Below are 17,981 nucleotides of genomic sequence, written 5' to 3'. Positions count from 1 at the left end.
AGCACAGATGGACGCAAAAACCGTTAGTTGTGAACGGCCCCTTATTCTTGAAATGATTCACTTCCTTTCCACATACAGTAAGTGTCGCGCGCAATATTACTATGGTAACTTACAATTCAAACGTTTCAAAATTCCAAACGAACATTTGAAACATGGCTGAACAAGCACCTGGTAACACCTGTCAGTTCAGTGAAGGACAGACAGCACTTACAATTTTACATTTCAACGATGTTTACGAGATACAAGCGAGATCCGAGGAGCCAGTCGGTGGAGCGGCTAGGTATAGCCTAAAATTAAAAACTGGTTAGGCCTGAAGGAAACAGTAGCATGGATGTTAAGTTTTACTGGGTTCTGTTGGTGTTAAAGGTGCACTCAGTAATTGTTTCCTCTTTTAAAAAAAAAAAGTTTTACTCCTAAAGAAATGAATAGTAATTTTGAAACATGTATAAAAGGATGAGCAATCATTTGAGATGATGACTCCAATCATATCAGTAACCTTATAAAAGCTATTTTATTCTACATGGAGAGGGTCCCCTCATGGGGGCTGCCATGTTAGAATCACATGACCAGCTGAATACTACTTGCCTAATCTCAATAACCACCCTATTATTGGACACTTTCACTCAGGAATTAAAGTATTCATGACTCACTGTGAATAGAGCATTTGAAACTGAAAACTATTGATTTTAATGATGCTACATCCACGCCGCTAGGTGTCACTGTAAATCCAAGATGACACAAACAAAAAAGTTAGCCTACTAAGTGCACCTTTAAAGAGTGTCTAGTGTAGAAACAGGCTGGTATCATTAGAGTACAAAGCTGCTAATGGTGTACGTATGGAGTTTAGACAAATTGTTGCTTGGTTGCTTGCTCTCACCAAGATCAAAATGGTAATTAAATGATACACAGACCATGATGGAAACTCAAGAGACATTAGAAGAATCCACCACAAAATAGTCTAGCAGAGGGAAATGTTTAAAAACATCAAGGAATGGGGGCCTGGGTAGCTCAGCGAGTATTGCCGTGCTGAGTAACTCCAGCCAGATCTCCTAAGAGCAACCAAATTGGCCCGGTTGCTAGGGAGGGTAGAGTCACATGGCGTAACCTCCTCGTGGTCGCTATAATGTGTGGTTCTCACTCTCGGTAGGGCATGTGGTGAGTTGTGCATAGATGCCGCGGTGAATACCATGGGCCTCCACATGCACTACGTCTCCGCAGTAATGCGCTCAACAAGCCAAGTGATAAGATGTGCGGATTGACGGAGGCAATTGAGATTCGTCCTCTGCCACCCGGATAGAGGCGAGTCACTACGCCACCACGAGGACTTAGAGCGCATTGGGAATTGGGCATGCCAAATTGGGGAGGAAAGGGGAGAAAGAAAAAAAAATACATAAAGGAACTGGTCAGTTTGACCGGTCTGTCACTTTCTCAGACAGAAACATCCATTCTCTTAGTTTGTCAGTAGGTTTGAATAAGCTGGAAGTGTTTCAGTAAGAAATTGGCACAGCATTGTGGCGGCCCCTACATAATGTAGTGTTTTTATTTTCTTTAGCAAAGACTATATCATGGTCATTCATTAAAGTTATTACAGTTGATTGTCTTGATATTGAATAAAGCTAGCAATCTCTCTCTAGTGAGTTTTATTATGATATTGAACTTTGAAGCTGTGATGTGGCACTTCTTTTAGATCCACAGTACATATTATTTTTTTTATATTATGGTATGATTGTTTTCTGATGAGTGGGATTATTGTTCACCTAGAGTGACTTATCTGATTTCTTTTGCAGGTTTGCCTCCGCACTTAGAAAATACAGACATTTGAATCCTTTTGTGGCGTTTAGTGGCGACTGCCTGAGTCCTTCTGTGCTTAGTACAGTTACAAAGGGAAAGCACATGGTTGACATTCTTAATACATTAGGCGTGCATTGTGCTGTATATGGTAAGCAAATAACATACACTATATTGCCAAAAGTATTCGCTCACCCATCCAAATAATTGAATTCAGGTGTTCCAATCACTTCCATGGCCACAGGTGTATAAAATGAAGCACCTAGGCATGCAGACTGCTTCTACAAACATTTGTGAAAGAATGGGCCGCTCTCAGGAGCTCAGTGAATTCCAGCGTGGTACTGTGATAGGATACCACCTGTGCAACAAGTCCAGTCGTGAAATTTCCTCGCTACTAAATATTCCACAGTCGACTGTCAGTGGTATTATAACAAAGCGGAAGCGATTGGGAATGACAGCAACTCAGCCACGAAGTGGTAGGCCACGTAAAATGACAGAGCGGGGTCAGCGGATGCTGAGGCGCATAGTGCGCAGAGGTCGCCAACTTTCTGCAGAGTCAATCGCTACAGACCTCCAAAGTTCATGTGGCCTTCAGATTAGCTCAAGAATAGTGCGTAGAGAGCTTCATGGAATGGGTTTCCATGGCCGAGCAGCTGCATCCAAGCCATACATCACCAAGTGCAATGCAAAGCATCGGATGCAGTGGTGTAAAGCACGCCGCCACTGGACTCTAGAGCAGTGGAGACGTGTTCTCTGGAGTGACAAATCATGCTTCTCCATCTGGCAATATGATGGACGAGTCTGGGTTTGGTGGTTGCCAGGAGAACGGTACTTGTCTGACTGCATTGTGCCAACTGTGAAGTTTGGTGGAGGGGGGATTATGGTGTGGGGTTGTTTTTCAGGAGCTGGGCTTGGCCCCTTAGTTCCAGTGAAAGGAACTCTGAATGCTTCAGCATACCAAGAGATTTTGGACAATTCCATGCTCCCAAATTTGTGGGAACAGTTTGGGGATGGCCCCTTCCTGTTCCAACATGACTGCGCACCAGTGCACAAAGCAAGGTCCATAAAGACATGGATGAGCAAGTTTGGTGTGGAAGAACTTGACTGGCCTGCACAGAGTCCTGACCTCAACCCAATAGAGCACCTTTGGGATGAATTAGAGCGAAGACTGTGAGCCAGGCCTTCTCGTCCAACATCAGTGTCTGACCTCACAAATGCGCTTCTGGAAGAATGGTCAAAAATTCCCATAAACCTTGTGGAAAGCCTTCCCAGAAGAGTTGAAGCTGTTATAGCTGCAAAGGGTGGGTCGACGTCATATTAAACCCTATGGATTAAGAATGGGATGTCACTTAAGTTCATATGCGTCTAAAGGCAGATGAGCGAATACTTTTGGCAATATAGTGTATATAGGTTTACCTGTGTAATTTATCCTTTTTTGGTTGTTTAGAAGTGTTATAAGTGCCCATGAATGTCCCATTGAATTTCTCTCTGTTGTTTTTGCAGGTAATCATGAATTTGATTTTGGCATGGATGTGCTTGAAGACTTTGTACAGCAAATGAAATTTCCATGGTTTCTGAGCAATGTCTATAACCGATGCACCTCCCAGACACTTGGGAATGGTGTCGAAAGCAGCATTATTGAGTGGAATGGCTTAAAAATCGGTCTTTTGGGTCTTGTTGAAGAAGACTGGTTGGATACTCTGTCTACAGTTGATAAGGCCAATATTGAATACAGAGATTATGTCTGTACAGCTAATCGTCTTTCCCAACATCTGCGAGAGTGTGGGGCTGACCTGATCATAGCCCTCACTCACATGAGATGGCACAATGACATAAGACTGGCGAAAGAGTCAAAAGATGTGGACCTGATTCTGGGTGGTCATGACCACGAGTATGGAGTTCAGGAAGTTAATGGGATTCTTATTGTCAAAAGTGGCTCTGAGTTCAGATATTTATCAAAAGTGGATGTTATGAAAACCAGTGGCAAGACATTCAAGTACACAGTGCAAGAAATTCCCATTTCCAAAATTTTTGATGAAGATCCATGCATTAAGAAGATTGTAGAGGAATATTACAAAAACATTCAGGTACAGTTTGAGATTTTATAATGTGATCCTCTTATTTTGATAATAAACAAACATGAAAGAGTTCACGAGGGTGTGTTTAAAAAGGATTATTAAGTTTGTCTTATTGTAATTGTTGGTACTGACACCAGTGGCAGTTCTGGCTTTCTTGGTGCCCCAAGAATCCCCCCCGCCTGAAAAAAAACCCCCCCACATAAAATTAAAATTCTCTCATCATTTACTCACCCACATGCCATCCCAGATGTGTATGAATTTCTTCTTTCTGCTGAACACAAGCTATAATTTTCAGAAGAATATCTCAGCTTTGTAGGTCCATACAATACTAGTCAATGGTGGCCAGAACTTTGAAGCTCCAAAAATCACATAAAGGCAGCATAAACGTAATCCATAAGACTCCAGTGGTTAAATCCATGTCTTCAGAAGCGACATGATAGGTGTGGGTGAGAAACAGATCAATATTTAAGTCCTTTTTAACTTTAAACTCTCCTCCCTGCCCAGTAGGTGGCGATATGCAAGAAGAATGTGAATTGCCAAAAACACACAAAAAAGAAGAAAGTGAAAGTGGAGATTTATAGTTAAAAAAAGGAATTAAACTTCATCTGTTTCCCGATGTGGGTGAAAAACAGATCAATATTTAAGCCATTTTTTTGACTCTAAATCTCCACTTTCACATCTGAAAGTCACGTGTGATGCCTGTTTAATTTCACTTTCACATCTGATCCGTTTCTCACCCACACCTATCATGTCGCTTCTAAAGACATGGATTTAACCACTGGAGTCTTATGGATTACTTTTATGCTGCTTTTATGCTGCTGAGTCGAGATATTCTCCTAAAATTTTCATTTGTATTTTGCAAAAGAAAGAAAGACATGTTTCTGGAATGGCATGAGGGTGAGTAAATGAAGAGAGTTTTCATTTTTGGGTAAACTATCCCTTTAAATAAAATAAAATAAAATTATATTAACATTTACATTATATATACATAACTTAAATTGCACAATTAAATTATAGTCAATAAATAAAGAAAATGACAGAATACTTACAGATTGATGCTTGTGCTATTACACCTAATCCCTAATTTAAAAGTACCTTTCTCACATCGTGATCTTGCAAGCTATGAGCGGGGGTGGGGTGGCACGATTTGGAGTGCCTTTCTTACATCGTGATCTTGCAAGCTCTGTTGGGGGGGCAGGGCGGCACAGTTCGGGGCACCTTTCTCCCATTGCGATCTTGCAAGCTCTTTGCGGGGGCAGCTGAGCAGGTACCCTTTCGTGCCACCCCAGAGAGCATTGCCGCCCTAGGCGGCTGCCTATATTGCCTATGCCAGGATCCGCTACTGACTGACACAAGCAAGATCATTAGCTTTAAGTGGTCATGACATGTCTTATTTGTTATTTTAATATGATCCTTGAGGTTCACTTATAATATTAGTAATGTTTTTGCACATAAACAGTATATTTGTAAATATATACCTGTAAAACATGATCATTTTCCACCCTCATTGTGACCCTCTGTCAGAAACACTCAGTTTTGGTGCTGCTTCTCCTTTAAGACTTGACAGTAAACGCCCACTGTTATGATTGGCTCTCTGCTCTTGACTGACCTGTATCTCACTGCTTATTACTACTTTTATCTTTTTGTCATTGGATCAGGTCAAAGCTGATTAAAAGCTGTTCAAAGCCATTAAAATATCTATTTAAAAATGTATTTTTTTTATTTTTTATATAGCACATGCTTAGAAAAGTGCTTTGCCATACCAATGTGGATTTGGATGCACGGTTTGTGACAGTGCGACATGCAGAATGCAGTTTGGGAAATCTAATCACAAATGCCATGCTGGAGGCCACCCATGCTGAGGTTGCGATTCTGAACTCAGGTCACTACCTCCCTTTATCTCACAACCATAAAGTTATATTGTTTTGTCCAGTATTTCACTAAAGCTATCATTCCTGAGGAAATTTACCTGATTTTTTTACCCCCTCAGGCACACTACGTTCAGATCGCATACATCCAGCAGGACCGTTCACCATGCATGACCTTTTGCAGATCCTGCCTATTAAGGATCCTGTTCTGGTGGTTGAGGCTACCGGGCAGCAGCTTTATGATGGATTGGAGAATGGAGTCTGGAATTACCCCACTTTTGATGGAAGGTGATTCTTATCAAGAATTTGTTTATCATTATTTATGATTTCATTCATTTGAATATTAGATAAGCAAATGGTTGGGTATACATGTGAAAGACTTTCTGAGGTTAATTTTTATGGATGTTCTGTCCTCTCACATTTATTGCCATAGTATTTAAAGGGATAGTTCACCCAAAAATTTAATTCTCTCATGATTTACTCACCCTCCTGGCATTCCAGATGTGTATGAATTTCTTTTCTCCTGTAGAACACAAATTAAGATTTTTAGAGAAATATCACTGCTCTGTAGGTCCATACAATGCAAGTGAATGGGTGCCAAAATTTTGAAGCTCCATAATCCATATAAAGGGAGCATAAAAGTAATCCATATGACTCCAGTGGTTAAATCCATAGTAATTTAATTAATTAATTAATATTAATATTAATTAATATTAAATCAATATTTAAGTCATTTTTTATCATAAATTCTCCTCCCTGCCCAGTAGGGGACAACTTGCATGAAGAATGTGAATCATCAAAAACAGAAGAAAGAGAAAGTGAAAGTGAAGAAAAAGGGCTTAAATATTGATCTGTTTTTCACCCACACCTATCATATCTCTTCAGAATATATGGATTTACCACCAGAGTTGTCTGGAGTACTTTTATGTTGCCCTAATGTGGATGTTGGAGCTTCAAAATTTTCACACCCATTCACTTGCATTGTATGGACCTACAGAGCTGAAATATTCATCTAAAAATCTTCATTTGTGTTCTGCAGAAGAAAGAAAGTCATACACATCTGGAATGGCATGAGGGTGAGTACATTTTTTGGTGAACTAACCCTTTAACCTCTGTGACCTAACTGTTTTGAAATGTTGTTTTAAAGGGATATTTCACCCAAAAATGAAAACTCACCTTTATGCTGTTCCAAACCAGTATGACTTTCAGAATGTTAGCCTCAGTCACCATTCACTTTCATTGCATTTTTTTTTCCATACAAAAAAAGTGAATGGTGACAATGTTTTGAACTACATTAGGGTGCATAAATGATGACAGAATTTTCATTTTTGGGTGAACTATCCCTTTTACATTAACAAAATGTTGTCATCCTACTAGATTTCCCCAAGTTGCTGGAATACAGTTTGGCTTTGATCCTGAAGCACCATCAGGGAGAAGAGTTTTTCCAGAGTCTGTTAAAATTCAAGGCCAAAATTTGGATAGGAATGGGAAGTATTTGGTTGCCATCAAGGAATACCTTTCAAAGGTAAAACAGTTCAATATTTAATAATGAGATTAACACTTTTATTTTGAAGTTGTGACACCTACATATACTTGTTTAATTCAAGGGCAAGGATGGTTACTCAATGTTCACTAGCTGCCCCCAACTTTTTCACACTGAGAATGCTCAGATACTATCTACCATTCTAATCAACCATTTTGAGTCAGGGGAGAATATCAAGGGCCAAAAGAATTGCAAGTCAGGTCATTCAATGGACCTTCTCAAAGTCCCAGGCAACTCCTCTGTGTCTGGTAAGTTTCCAGTGGAAATTGTCTCAGATGACTCTTGTTAAACATTTATAAGAGATAAGTATCCACTTAAGGTTTGCTATAAGGAAATGAACTATTAGTGGTTGAATCATACTGTTTTTTGCAATGAATACTAATTGTATAAAAGCAAGAAGCAAGAGTAGACCTCATATTAGATGAACAGTTAATGGCAGTCTCTTGTTTTTAACAGTCAGCCAACCCACAATACAGAAACTACTGTGTTAGAGATTTTATTAATGTTGCTAAAGTGATCTTTGTGTGTGTTGTGTAGACATTGAGATTACTAAAAGTGATATGATGGAGATGTCAGTAACTGTGGTGCCAGCAATAGAGGGAAGGATAATGTGCATACCTAGAAAGACAGCCAATCAAAAATAAACATTTACATGAAACAGTGTCCTGGCAGCATTGTTTGAATACATGTGTTTTAGAACAGAGGTTTCTTGACAGCATAAACTGGACAAAGCCTCGAGTAGCCAAGGGATGATACTTCATGCTTTTAGTATGATATATTTATTCACATTCAGGAAAAGATTTCTGCCAATAAAAAATTCACTGCTTACAGCTAAGAGGTTATTATTATTATTATTTATCTGGAAATGTTCAATATAGCAATACTTCCATTTAATTGAAGTTCTAGTGCCATGTGCAGACTAAAACTCCAACTTATATGGTTTTAAAGTGTTATTTCTTATTGCAAAAAAAAAAAAAAAAAAACAGAACCACATTGGTCTAATAACAGAAATTGTTCTAAGACTTTTGGCACATATACTTAGACAACAAACCAAGCATTGATTATTGAAACCAGATTAAGAACCATCATGGCCATTTGACCAATAAACAACAAGCAAGAACATTATTAAACAATTCACAACCCTCAGTTCTTCCAGAAAGACTATAGAATTTAGAACTGATACAAATTCAGTGATAAATTAGTTTCCTTTTGTGTAAGCCCTGTCCTGTGATTCAGAGCTCATATATTTGCTTGACCCGTCAGATCTTTCTTGAAGGCAATGACGTCAGGGGATAGGAGCTTACCCCTATGGCGGGATGGGACCTAAACTGGTGGTGATGGAGTGGTGGAGGGTGAACACAACGGAAGCGATGAAAAACAGCTGTTCAGAGCTTTTAAAGCAGAGGCTGGATTGTGATTGGATGAGATGCCTGAACGCTTCCGCTTCCATTTCTTTTTAGATTTCAGCAGCTTGTTCTAATTTTCAGAGTATTCTATGGATAATAAAGAAGTACTGAGGGGCCCAAAAGACTGAGACCACATCTGGGATTCAAAGTCTAATATACAGTAAACCTGGAAAAGTTTTAGGATTTGGAAAAATTTGAAACAAAGACAAGTTATGCCATAAAACGAAGAGGAAATATTTCCGCAATTTCTACATCAAGCAAATTTATAACATTGACCGTGTTAACTCCTTTCTGCAAAACATCTGATTTATTTGCTTCCATTGAAGCGCACATTCTGAAGACATCCTGGATAACGTGGATCATTAGGTTTTGCACATACATGTGGAGTCCATGCCAGCTTGAGTGCATTTTATTATTAAAGCTAAAGGGAAACAAACCAAATACTAAGACATTTTAGTAACACTTTTTAATAAAGTTCCATTTGTTAACATTAGTTAACAATATTAGTCAACATAAACTAACAATGAACAATAATTTTACAGCATTTATTAATCTTAGTTAATGTTAATTTCAACATGTACTAATACATTTTTAAAGTCAAAAGTTGTGTTCTTAAAATTAGTCGATGCACTATGAACTAACAACTGTATTTTTATTAACATTAACAAAAATGAATAAATGCTGTAAAAATATATATTGTTAATAGTTTGTTCATGATATCTAATGCATTAACTAATGTTAACGAATGGAAACTTATTGTTAAGTGTTTCTGAAATTCTAAAATGTATTCTTTAAAAAAATATAAATCATTTCAACTCAACTTTTCACTCAAATTGGTATACTGGTAATATAATTTAGATTGAAAGAGAATTTATAAAATTACATGCATTTTCACTAGTGGTCTCAGACTTTTGGATCCCTCTGTAGATTTCTACAAACCACAACATTGCACTTAAGGTTAATAAACTGCCTTTCATAAAAGTATTCACACGGAATATATGTGAATGCAAATTGTGAAATAACTAGTCAACTGGTGTGCATAAAAAAAAACCCTGGTGATTATCCATACAAAACTTCCACCACACAGTTAGCCAACATTCTGTTTCAAAGCAAACAGATACTAGGCAAACCACAAACTGATTTATGATTATGATTAATTATGAAAGTCCAGAAGCAGTTTCATTATGTGATGTCTTTCTTGCTGTCTTCCACATTGTCCTAAAAGATCTGGAACTTTGCAGACAGCTCCACGGTGCCTCCTTTTCAAAAGGAAGGGAAGAAGATATAGCAGAAGGAGCAGAAGATAATGAAGCCAATGACCCAGTTGACAGAGTATATATAGATGATCACCATGTCCATGTCAAATCACCAGCCATGCGAATCATCCTCAAAGTTGAAGGCATCAAGCCGGTAGCTACCGTGAGGGAACTGGCGCCTGCCAATTGGACTTGCTTGCCTTTGAAAGCCTGAGAGGACAGATAGATAGAGAGTGGGAGTGAGAAAGAGAGAGTACGAGACAGAGCACAATATCTTTATTTTCTGAGCGTTAATGCCACATGAATAATATATTTTTTGAAAGATATCTATAGTTATAACTAAGATATTTTTATCTTTTGTTTCATATGCCTTTTTTTTTTTCTTTCTTTTTTTTTTTAATGCCATGTTTTACCTCCAAAAATTCGAGTTACAGCAACTCGGAAGGGGCCATTTTGCACAGCTCGCTTTCTGGAAATTCTGCTTCTGAGACAGGTATTCCTTTGGGAAGAACGTACAAGCTGTCTGGTTTAGTTCTGCAAAGAGTGGGATGTGTGAATTTATTTATGCATTAATAATCTGTGTGCTCAGTTCAGTTAATTAAAATACCATAGGTCCATAGTGGGTTAATTTCAGAAAACCAAGACCCATTTTGTGGATTTATATACTGTTTGTATATCTATCTATCTATCTATCTATCTATATATATATGTATATACAGTATACAGTGTATATATACAGTATATATACTGCATATACTGTATATCTTAGTGTGCTTCTTGGCTCAGTCTGTCCTGTCTGCCCTTTTGTTGTGTTAGCTATGTCACATTTACTGTGGAAATCAACATAAGGACCTCATTTCTGTTCAGTCAGTGTCAAGAACCCATAACATTTAAATTGGCTCCAGCAGAGTACGAAGATTGTTATCTGGTCTCTTGCCAAAAATTCCACCTTTACAGAACATTATGTTGTCAGCCCATGTTGATATCTCTGTTGATATCCAGTTGTTGCTTAAACCTAAATGGAATATGAAAAATATCTGCCTTCACTTCATTTCACATGGTGAATAGGCAAAAGTGGGGCTAGTTGCCACACTTTCACTGGAAAAGCTCAGTCACCATTCACTTTCATTGTGTGGAGAAAAAGATTAAATGAAAGTGAATGGTGATTGATAATGTCAGTCAACAACATTATGCCTAAAATCTCCTTTTGTTTTCCACAGAAGAGGTTTGGAACAATATGAGGGTGAGGAAATGTTGACAGAATGTTCATTTATGGATGAACTATGCCTTTAAATCTTGGCTACAAAAAGGTAGATAGCAGGGTATGGTGTCACACTCTATGGGGTAAGTTGTCACAATGGAACCTGCCATTATACAGCCTGTCATAGACTTTTCAGCAAAATTCAAACAGTTAACAATTATGAGATACAGAAAAAAAAAAAAGAAAATTTATAGGTAACAAAAAATATCAAATTATTGTTTTGGCCAACAAATATATCAATTAATAAATTGTATACAGACAAAATATTTGTATACAGGCATAATTTTCAGTTGCATAATTCATTTAAACTGCACAATGAGGACTTTAAGACATTGCAGACATTACAGCATAATTTTCTGTAAAGCTGCTTTGAAACAATGTGTGTGAAAAGCGCTATACAAATAAATGGCTGACTGACTCAACTTACATTTGCAACATTTAAAAAATATGTGACAACTTTTCATTTGCCCTGACATGAACATACTGTATTTCAACCATTTTGTTACAATCTATCTTCATTAGCCTATTTAGTACCGGTGTGGTTTTATGCAGTGGCTTAGTTTAAAAAATGCATAAATTCTGATTTCTGAAAGCACTGTTTGAATCTGCTGATTCTCTGTTGTTATGGAATATTTGGTAAAAAAATAAATAAAATACACAAATAACAAATTGGCCAAAAACTTAGCCCATCCATTTTTGAGGCCCACCCAAAAGTAATTTTCTGGCTACGCCCTTGGTTTTATGATGATAACTTTTTTTATCTAACAGCTTTAGCAAAAAATGTAATTATATATTGAAAATGTAGTTAATAGGGTTTTGAAGTAGGTGTTTGAAACCAACATACAAAACCACTGCAAGAGGCATCTATCAATGTAATTGGACCTCTGACTCAAAGCCTTATTTTACTGAGATATAGCCCTTGTGACAACTTCCACGTGGAACAACTAACTCTTATTGCCCATATTATGTATCTTTAATGAGCATCCAGTGAGGAAGTGGCATCATAACCATGCCAGTTGATCAAGGCAAATAAACAAGATTACAAAAAACAAAAACAACAACAACAACAAAAAATAATACGATTCAAGCAAACAAAAAAGATTCCGGTATGTTTTAGTATTTATTTATTTATTTTTCTTCTTCTTTTCCCTCAAACAAAACGTTCTGGAAGAAAACATGTGTTATGTTTGTTCAGCACAATGGACAGAGTGTATTGGTGGCGCAGTTCTTGGCCAGTGTCCACAAACAGGGCTCACAGAAGACGTGATTGCAGGGATGGCACATGTATGGACTGAAGTAGACATCCAGACACACAGCACAGATATAGACTTCACGGTCTAGGCTGGGCAGCTCTTCATCCTCACTGCTGCTGGATGGGTTACATGTAGAGCTCTTTAACAGAGTGAGAGATGAGAGAAGATGACTCATTTCTATTAAACTCAACAAACTAGTGAGGTTCACCTTTACTAGGGAGCATCGGTTTCAGTTTTATGCTGATGCTGCGCATAAACAGTATTTTATGTAGACTAGCTGGTTGGGAAATCTTGGTCCTATGAGACACCAAGAACATTTTTTCAACCAGATTGATTGTTGGACACAATAAGGGTCCCTACATTTTCATCTTTTGGACTGTGATACAGAAAGCCCCATGAGGTTAGAGCAGTAGATGTGTGTCCCACACATGGCTCCTCTGGAGCACAGGGCCCATGTGCATAATTGCAGCTTTCACACCCTCGGGGGCCTCCAGGGGTTATGCCCCTTGTTCCCTAGGTGTGTTATTATCATCTAATGCACATCTCATAAAAGGCTTCGCATCCCCCTTGACAACCAAGTAACAAATCATGTGGACTCCAAAGTCCTTATAGCAACATTTTACATGTCTACTGTCCACTAAAAAACAATTCCTCTATTAACATCATTAAGAAAATCCTTTATCTGCATAGAAAATATGAAAAAATAAGATAACTATTATATTATTGTAATAAATATATAATATATGATTTTAAATTAATTATGTACAGTACGTTTAATGTAATACAATATCTTTAATAATTACAATATATATATTTATGTATATATAAAATACAATTTTATGTTTTAAGAAAGCCAAATTTATATAGCATGGATAGTGCCATACCAATGAGAATGCATACAAGGAAAAAAATGTTAACCTTAAAAATGTGCTTTGTGTGGTAACATCTAAATTAACTGGGTTTTATTCCAGTCAAAAATTTTACACTGAATCAATCTGACTACATATTTCACGAACAAACCTAAATGTAAGGGTTAGATCAGGTAGCACGGTAACAATAAGGTAACAATTGTTGGTTACTATGGTAGGTGAAACAGTATACCATATAGTTCTAGTCAGGGTTGGGAGGGTTAGTTTTGAAATGTATTCCACTACAGATTACAGAATACATGCTGTAAAATGTCATTTGTAACGTATTCCGTTAGATTACTCAAGGTCAGTAACGTATCCTAAATAGTCTGGATTACTTCTTCAGCACTGGTAAATTCTTTCACTTGTTTTGACTATAAAAACTCTGCCAGTACAGTAAGACAAAATACACATGTTAAAAATACATTCTCTGAAAAACCTAAATATCTTATGCAGTGTTGTTTCTAAAACGAGATCAATCAAATTGATCACGTTTTAAGGATTTTTAGATATTTTTACAGGAAAACAATACAAAAATTATTATCAAGAATACGATTTTTGCCCTAATATCAAAGGTCATACTAGAAAAAACTAGATCAAATATTAATTTTAATATGAATTTTGTAATTTCAGAGACGAATCAAACTCATATTTCTAAAGAGTTTTTCTGAACACTCTTGCCACTCTTAGTCTGCTATTGTTTGCAAATAGTAAATTCACAGCTAAACAGCGTATTACTGGTACTCCCACCCCAAAGTCAAGCAATTGGTTGAGCCAAAAGTTGTCACTCAAACAAAAGGAGCAAAGTTTTGAAAGCACTACAGAGCCAGTGTTTGCATTCTTAGGGGGAATTCAACCTACAATGGCTTACTTACTGTAGGCTATAATTGTCTCTGCGATAAGAGACATTATTTTAACATAGGAAAAAAATCACACAAGGATGCAATATGTATATATATGCATACTGGTCTGAACTGGCTCCATACTCTTAGCGCTTAGAATTGAATTCACCCTTAAACCAGAGAGAGTTTGTTTTCGGAGATCAGCCTAATCTAAATCAGCTGAGGACGTCAGTGAATTATAACACATTGAACTGTACGATGACAGTGTAAACAGAACATGACGATCCCTCCCCCCATCCCCTCCCCCAGAATCTACGCCCCTGTGAAGGACTCTTACCTCCTCCTACCAAATCACAATCCAACCCACTTATACCAAGAGACAAAGACAAATGAGAGAGCAACATGACATCAAAATCTTAAGCATGAGTAATCAGACCAAAAACAGTAATTATATGGCCAATACTTTTTCAGAGTAGTATGGTTCAGCCTGGTCTCATGAAATTTCCATGGGCATTGCAACATTTTTGCAAAACTGAAATTACGTGCTTCATTACATGTTTGGCTGCAGTTTCCAAGTGAAATGTCCTGTGGGGGCGCCAAAACTGAGCGAAATAATTTTGAAATCAGAAGAGGTTTTTCAGGTGAGTATTAGATGGAGGTTTTAATAAGTAAAACAAACCTCCCTAACCTAAAACTTTACCCTAAACCTTACCAATAGTGTCCGAAAAGGTAAATGAGAGTTTAACAGACATCCTTACCCTTAACCAACACCTAATCCTAACCGATAGTGTTTTAAAATGCAAATTCAAAATAAAAAAAAAAAATAAAAAAAACATGTTTACTAGGGTGACCTTATTCTGGTTTTCCAAAAAGAGGACACCTTAATAATAGGGTTCAAAACAGTGTTACTAGAATGCAAACTTTAATACAGTGAAAAAGACTCTCTATTAGCATAACATAAATATATATAAATAAATCAAAATTTCCAACATTTTTTTGAATGTCCATGTACTAAAATAAAATATTTGATGCCATGAGTGTAACTTCATTTACTATTACTATTATTTTGAATGGCCGTGGAAAATGAAGCAATGTGAAAACAATTTTACCTGGTCGCAAAAAGTAGTCCGTTAATTTACCTGATGAACTTTCACCTTTTCCTGACCCTTTATGTGCTTCTAAATCACTTGCACCTTTATTTAGCAACTGACACATAAGTGCCAGCTTTACATTTTCTGCTTCCCACGGATCTCGACCTGGACGAAAGCATGGGAATTTTGCGCAAATCTTCTGTAAATTTGTATTTTCGTTTGGGAATTGTTTCCACTCAGCTGTTCTTTGCTGCTACTGTCAAGCAACTGTTTGATGCCGAACACAACAGCGCTTCGCGCGTTCGCAGAGAGATTGACAGGCAGGAATTTGGCCAATAGTTGCTGCAAGCCTCTTATAATCGACCATTTGGTGTGCAAGAAGGCGGGACTTACAAAAAGGGGTTAAAGCAATGCAAATATGCGTGCACACTCAGTGAAGTATTAGACCAGATGCACATCATAATGCAACTAAAGCCAACATTTCCGCAAATGTAGAAATCCCGGCCGGATGCTTTTTAAGGTCCGAAAAAGAGGACGTATGGTCACCCTATGTTTACTAAAGCAACCATGTTATTCCGTATTGTTTCTATGCCACTTTCATATTTGTGCATCTTTGACTGGACTCAAACCACAATTGTTGAGTCCAAAGGCCAACGCTTTATCAGATGAGCTACCAAGCAAGCTACCAATATAGGAGTAAGTGTGTATATGTAGGTGGGTCTGTAATACAAGTGTTAAAATGTATTGTTTTTCAAATCATGCGTTAAAGTAGAAGTGTTTTGATATCATAACAATGAGTAATAGAGTGAAAATAAGTTTTTATAAGATCAAAATCAGCAATTGTACTTGTGATTTGTGTGACAATAAATAAACCACTCAGCTGTTGTAGCGACTCTAGTGTTCATTTCACCAGGAAACTGCAGCGAAATGTAGAAAGCGGCACGTAAAAGTCAGTTTGCAATAATGCATCCACAGTTTTCCTGAGCAGCCTCTGGGCGGCGCCATGATGATTCTAATTGCCTGTTTTCTGTTTCTGGTCTCGAGAAGCAATGCATAAACGACCAAAATGAGAGATCCAGATGGATAACAACAACCATTTAAGTGTTTTTGGAGTAAAAATGAATTTCAGGCTCAACTTGTGCTGTTGTTGGCTGTCATAACATAACAACAGTAACTAACCTTGGACCATCGCTTCATGTCAGGTTGTATAATGTCAGTTGGGGAACTGCCAATAAAAAATGGTCATCTTGACTCTGTGAAGTATTTGCACTGTATAGCCACATGTTTTTTTTACATATAGCCACATTTTTACAAATGTAATACCTCAAACACTACATTACCTGCTGAGAATATATGCCGATGCGAGTGAAAACACTGGAGACCGGATATTGAAAACAGTCGAATCGTGGAACACTTCCACATTCAGGAAAAAGGTGGATATAGAGTAACATTCATTCTATGAGAAAGGTTACTATGGATTGCAATTTCTTAAAAGAAGCTAAAAGATGCACTCAGTAAATTTTTCTTTGTGTCATCTTGGACTTAAAATTCCACCTAGTGGTGTGGATGCAGCATCGTTCAAAATCAATAATTTTCAGTTACAGATGCCTTTGTAGAAATTCACTTCACAATCAGCCATGATTAATTTCATCCAAGAGTGAAGTGTCCAATAACAAGACAGTTACTGAGATTAAGTGAGTAGTATTCAGTTGGTCATGTGATTCTAAAATGGCAGCCCCAATGAGGGTGCTCCGCCCCATGTGGAATAAAACAGCTTTTATAAGGTTACTGATATGACTAGAGTCCTCATCTCATATGACTGCTCGTGATTTTATACATATGTTTCAAAATTACAATTTATTTCTTTAGGAGTAAAACTTTTTTAATGGGGAAACAATTACTGAGTGCACCTTTAATGAAAGGTATTGTGTAGGAAAAGACATTTCCATTTTGTATTTGTATTTAAATCTATTAAGTATTTCGATTTAAAATGAAAGTTTACATCAGCAAGGTTGGGTTAATGCAGAATGACATAATTGCATTGAATGTAGAATGCCAAGTGCAGAATGTGTTGATTGTTAAAAGGTGCCCTCTGCTGGAAAATTATAATTTCTAAGTTGATGATCTGTGAGTGATCCAGAGGCTTTCTTTCTTTCTCTCTTTCTTTCTTTCTTTCTTTCTATCCATCCATCCATTGTATGTTTGTCTGTCTAACAACCCTACTTCATTCCTTCTATGTGACACTACTATTAAAAATCTATTGTTCTTTATGTGATTTGTCATTGATTCACAATTGATACACAGATATGATTGTAGAAGTTGCAGATGTTATCTTAGTTTTAAGAAATTGTTATCACAGTTTATCTAAGTTTATAGCATAGTTGTCTTTCATTGTAAAACTCAGCAAAAAAAGTAACATCCCTTTTTCAGGACACTGTATTTTAAAGATAGTTTTGTAAAAATCCAAATAACTTTACAGATCTTTATTGTAAAGGGTTTAAACAACGTTTTCCATGCTTGTTCAATGAACCATAAACAATTAATGAACATACACCTGTGGAACAGTCATTAAGACACTAACAGTTTACAGACGGTAGGCAATTAAGGTCACAGTTATAAAAACTTAGGACACTAAAGAGACCTTTCTACTGACTCTGAAAAACACCAAAAGAAAGATTCCCAGGGTT

The 17,981-nt window shown here is 37.2% G+C and overlaps 1 protein-coding gene across 1 annotated transcript; it reads left to right on the top strand.

Annotated features, from left to right (window-relative positions):
• The first annotated feature begins 152 nt into the window (after positions 1 to 152).
• LOC127424603 (trifunctional nucleotide phosphoesterase protein YfkN-like) lies at positions 153 to 7,921 on the top strand. Its single transcript, XM_051669945.1, has 8 exons — positions 153 to 280; positions 1,788 to 1,939; positions 3,292 to 3,875; positions 5,601 to 5,748; positions 5,857 to 6,022; positions 7,112 to 7,259; positions 7,342 to 7,525; positions 7,815 to 7,921. Exons 1-8 carry the CDS (start codon positions 153 to 155, stop codon positions 7,919 to 7,921), a joined length of 1,617 nt encoding a protein of 538 aa, XP_051525905.1.
• The last annotated feature ends 10,060 nt before the right edge of the window (positions 7,922 to 17,981 follow it).

This window comes from Myxocyprinus asiaticus, chromosome 33, assembly GCF_019703515.2.
Source record: "Myxocyprinus asiaticus isolate MX2 ecotype Aquarium Trade chromosome 33, UBuf_Myxa_2, whole genome shotgun sequence".
Lineage (NCBI taxonomy): Eukaryota > Metazoa > Chordata > Actinopteri > Cypriniformes > Catostomidae > Myxocyprinus > Myxocyprinus asiaticus.
This window is presented reverse-complemented; position numbering and strand designations above follow the sequence as displayed.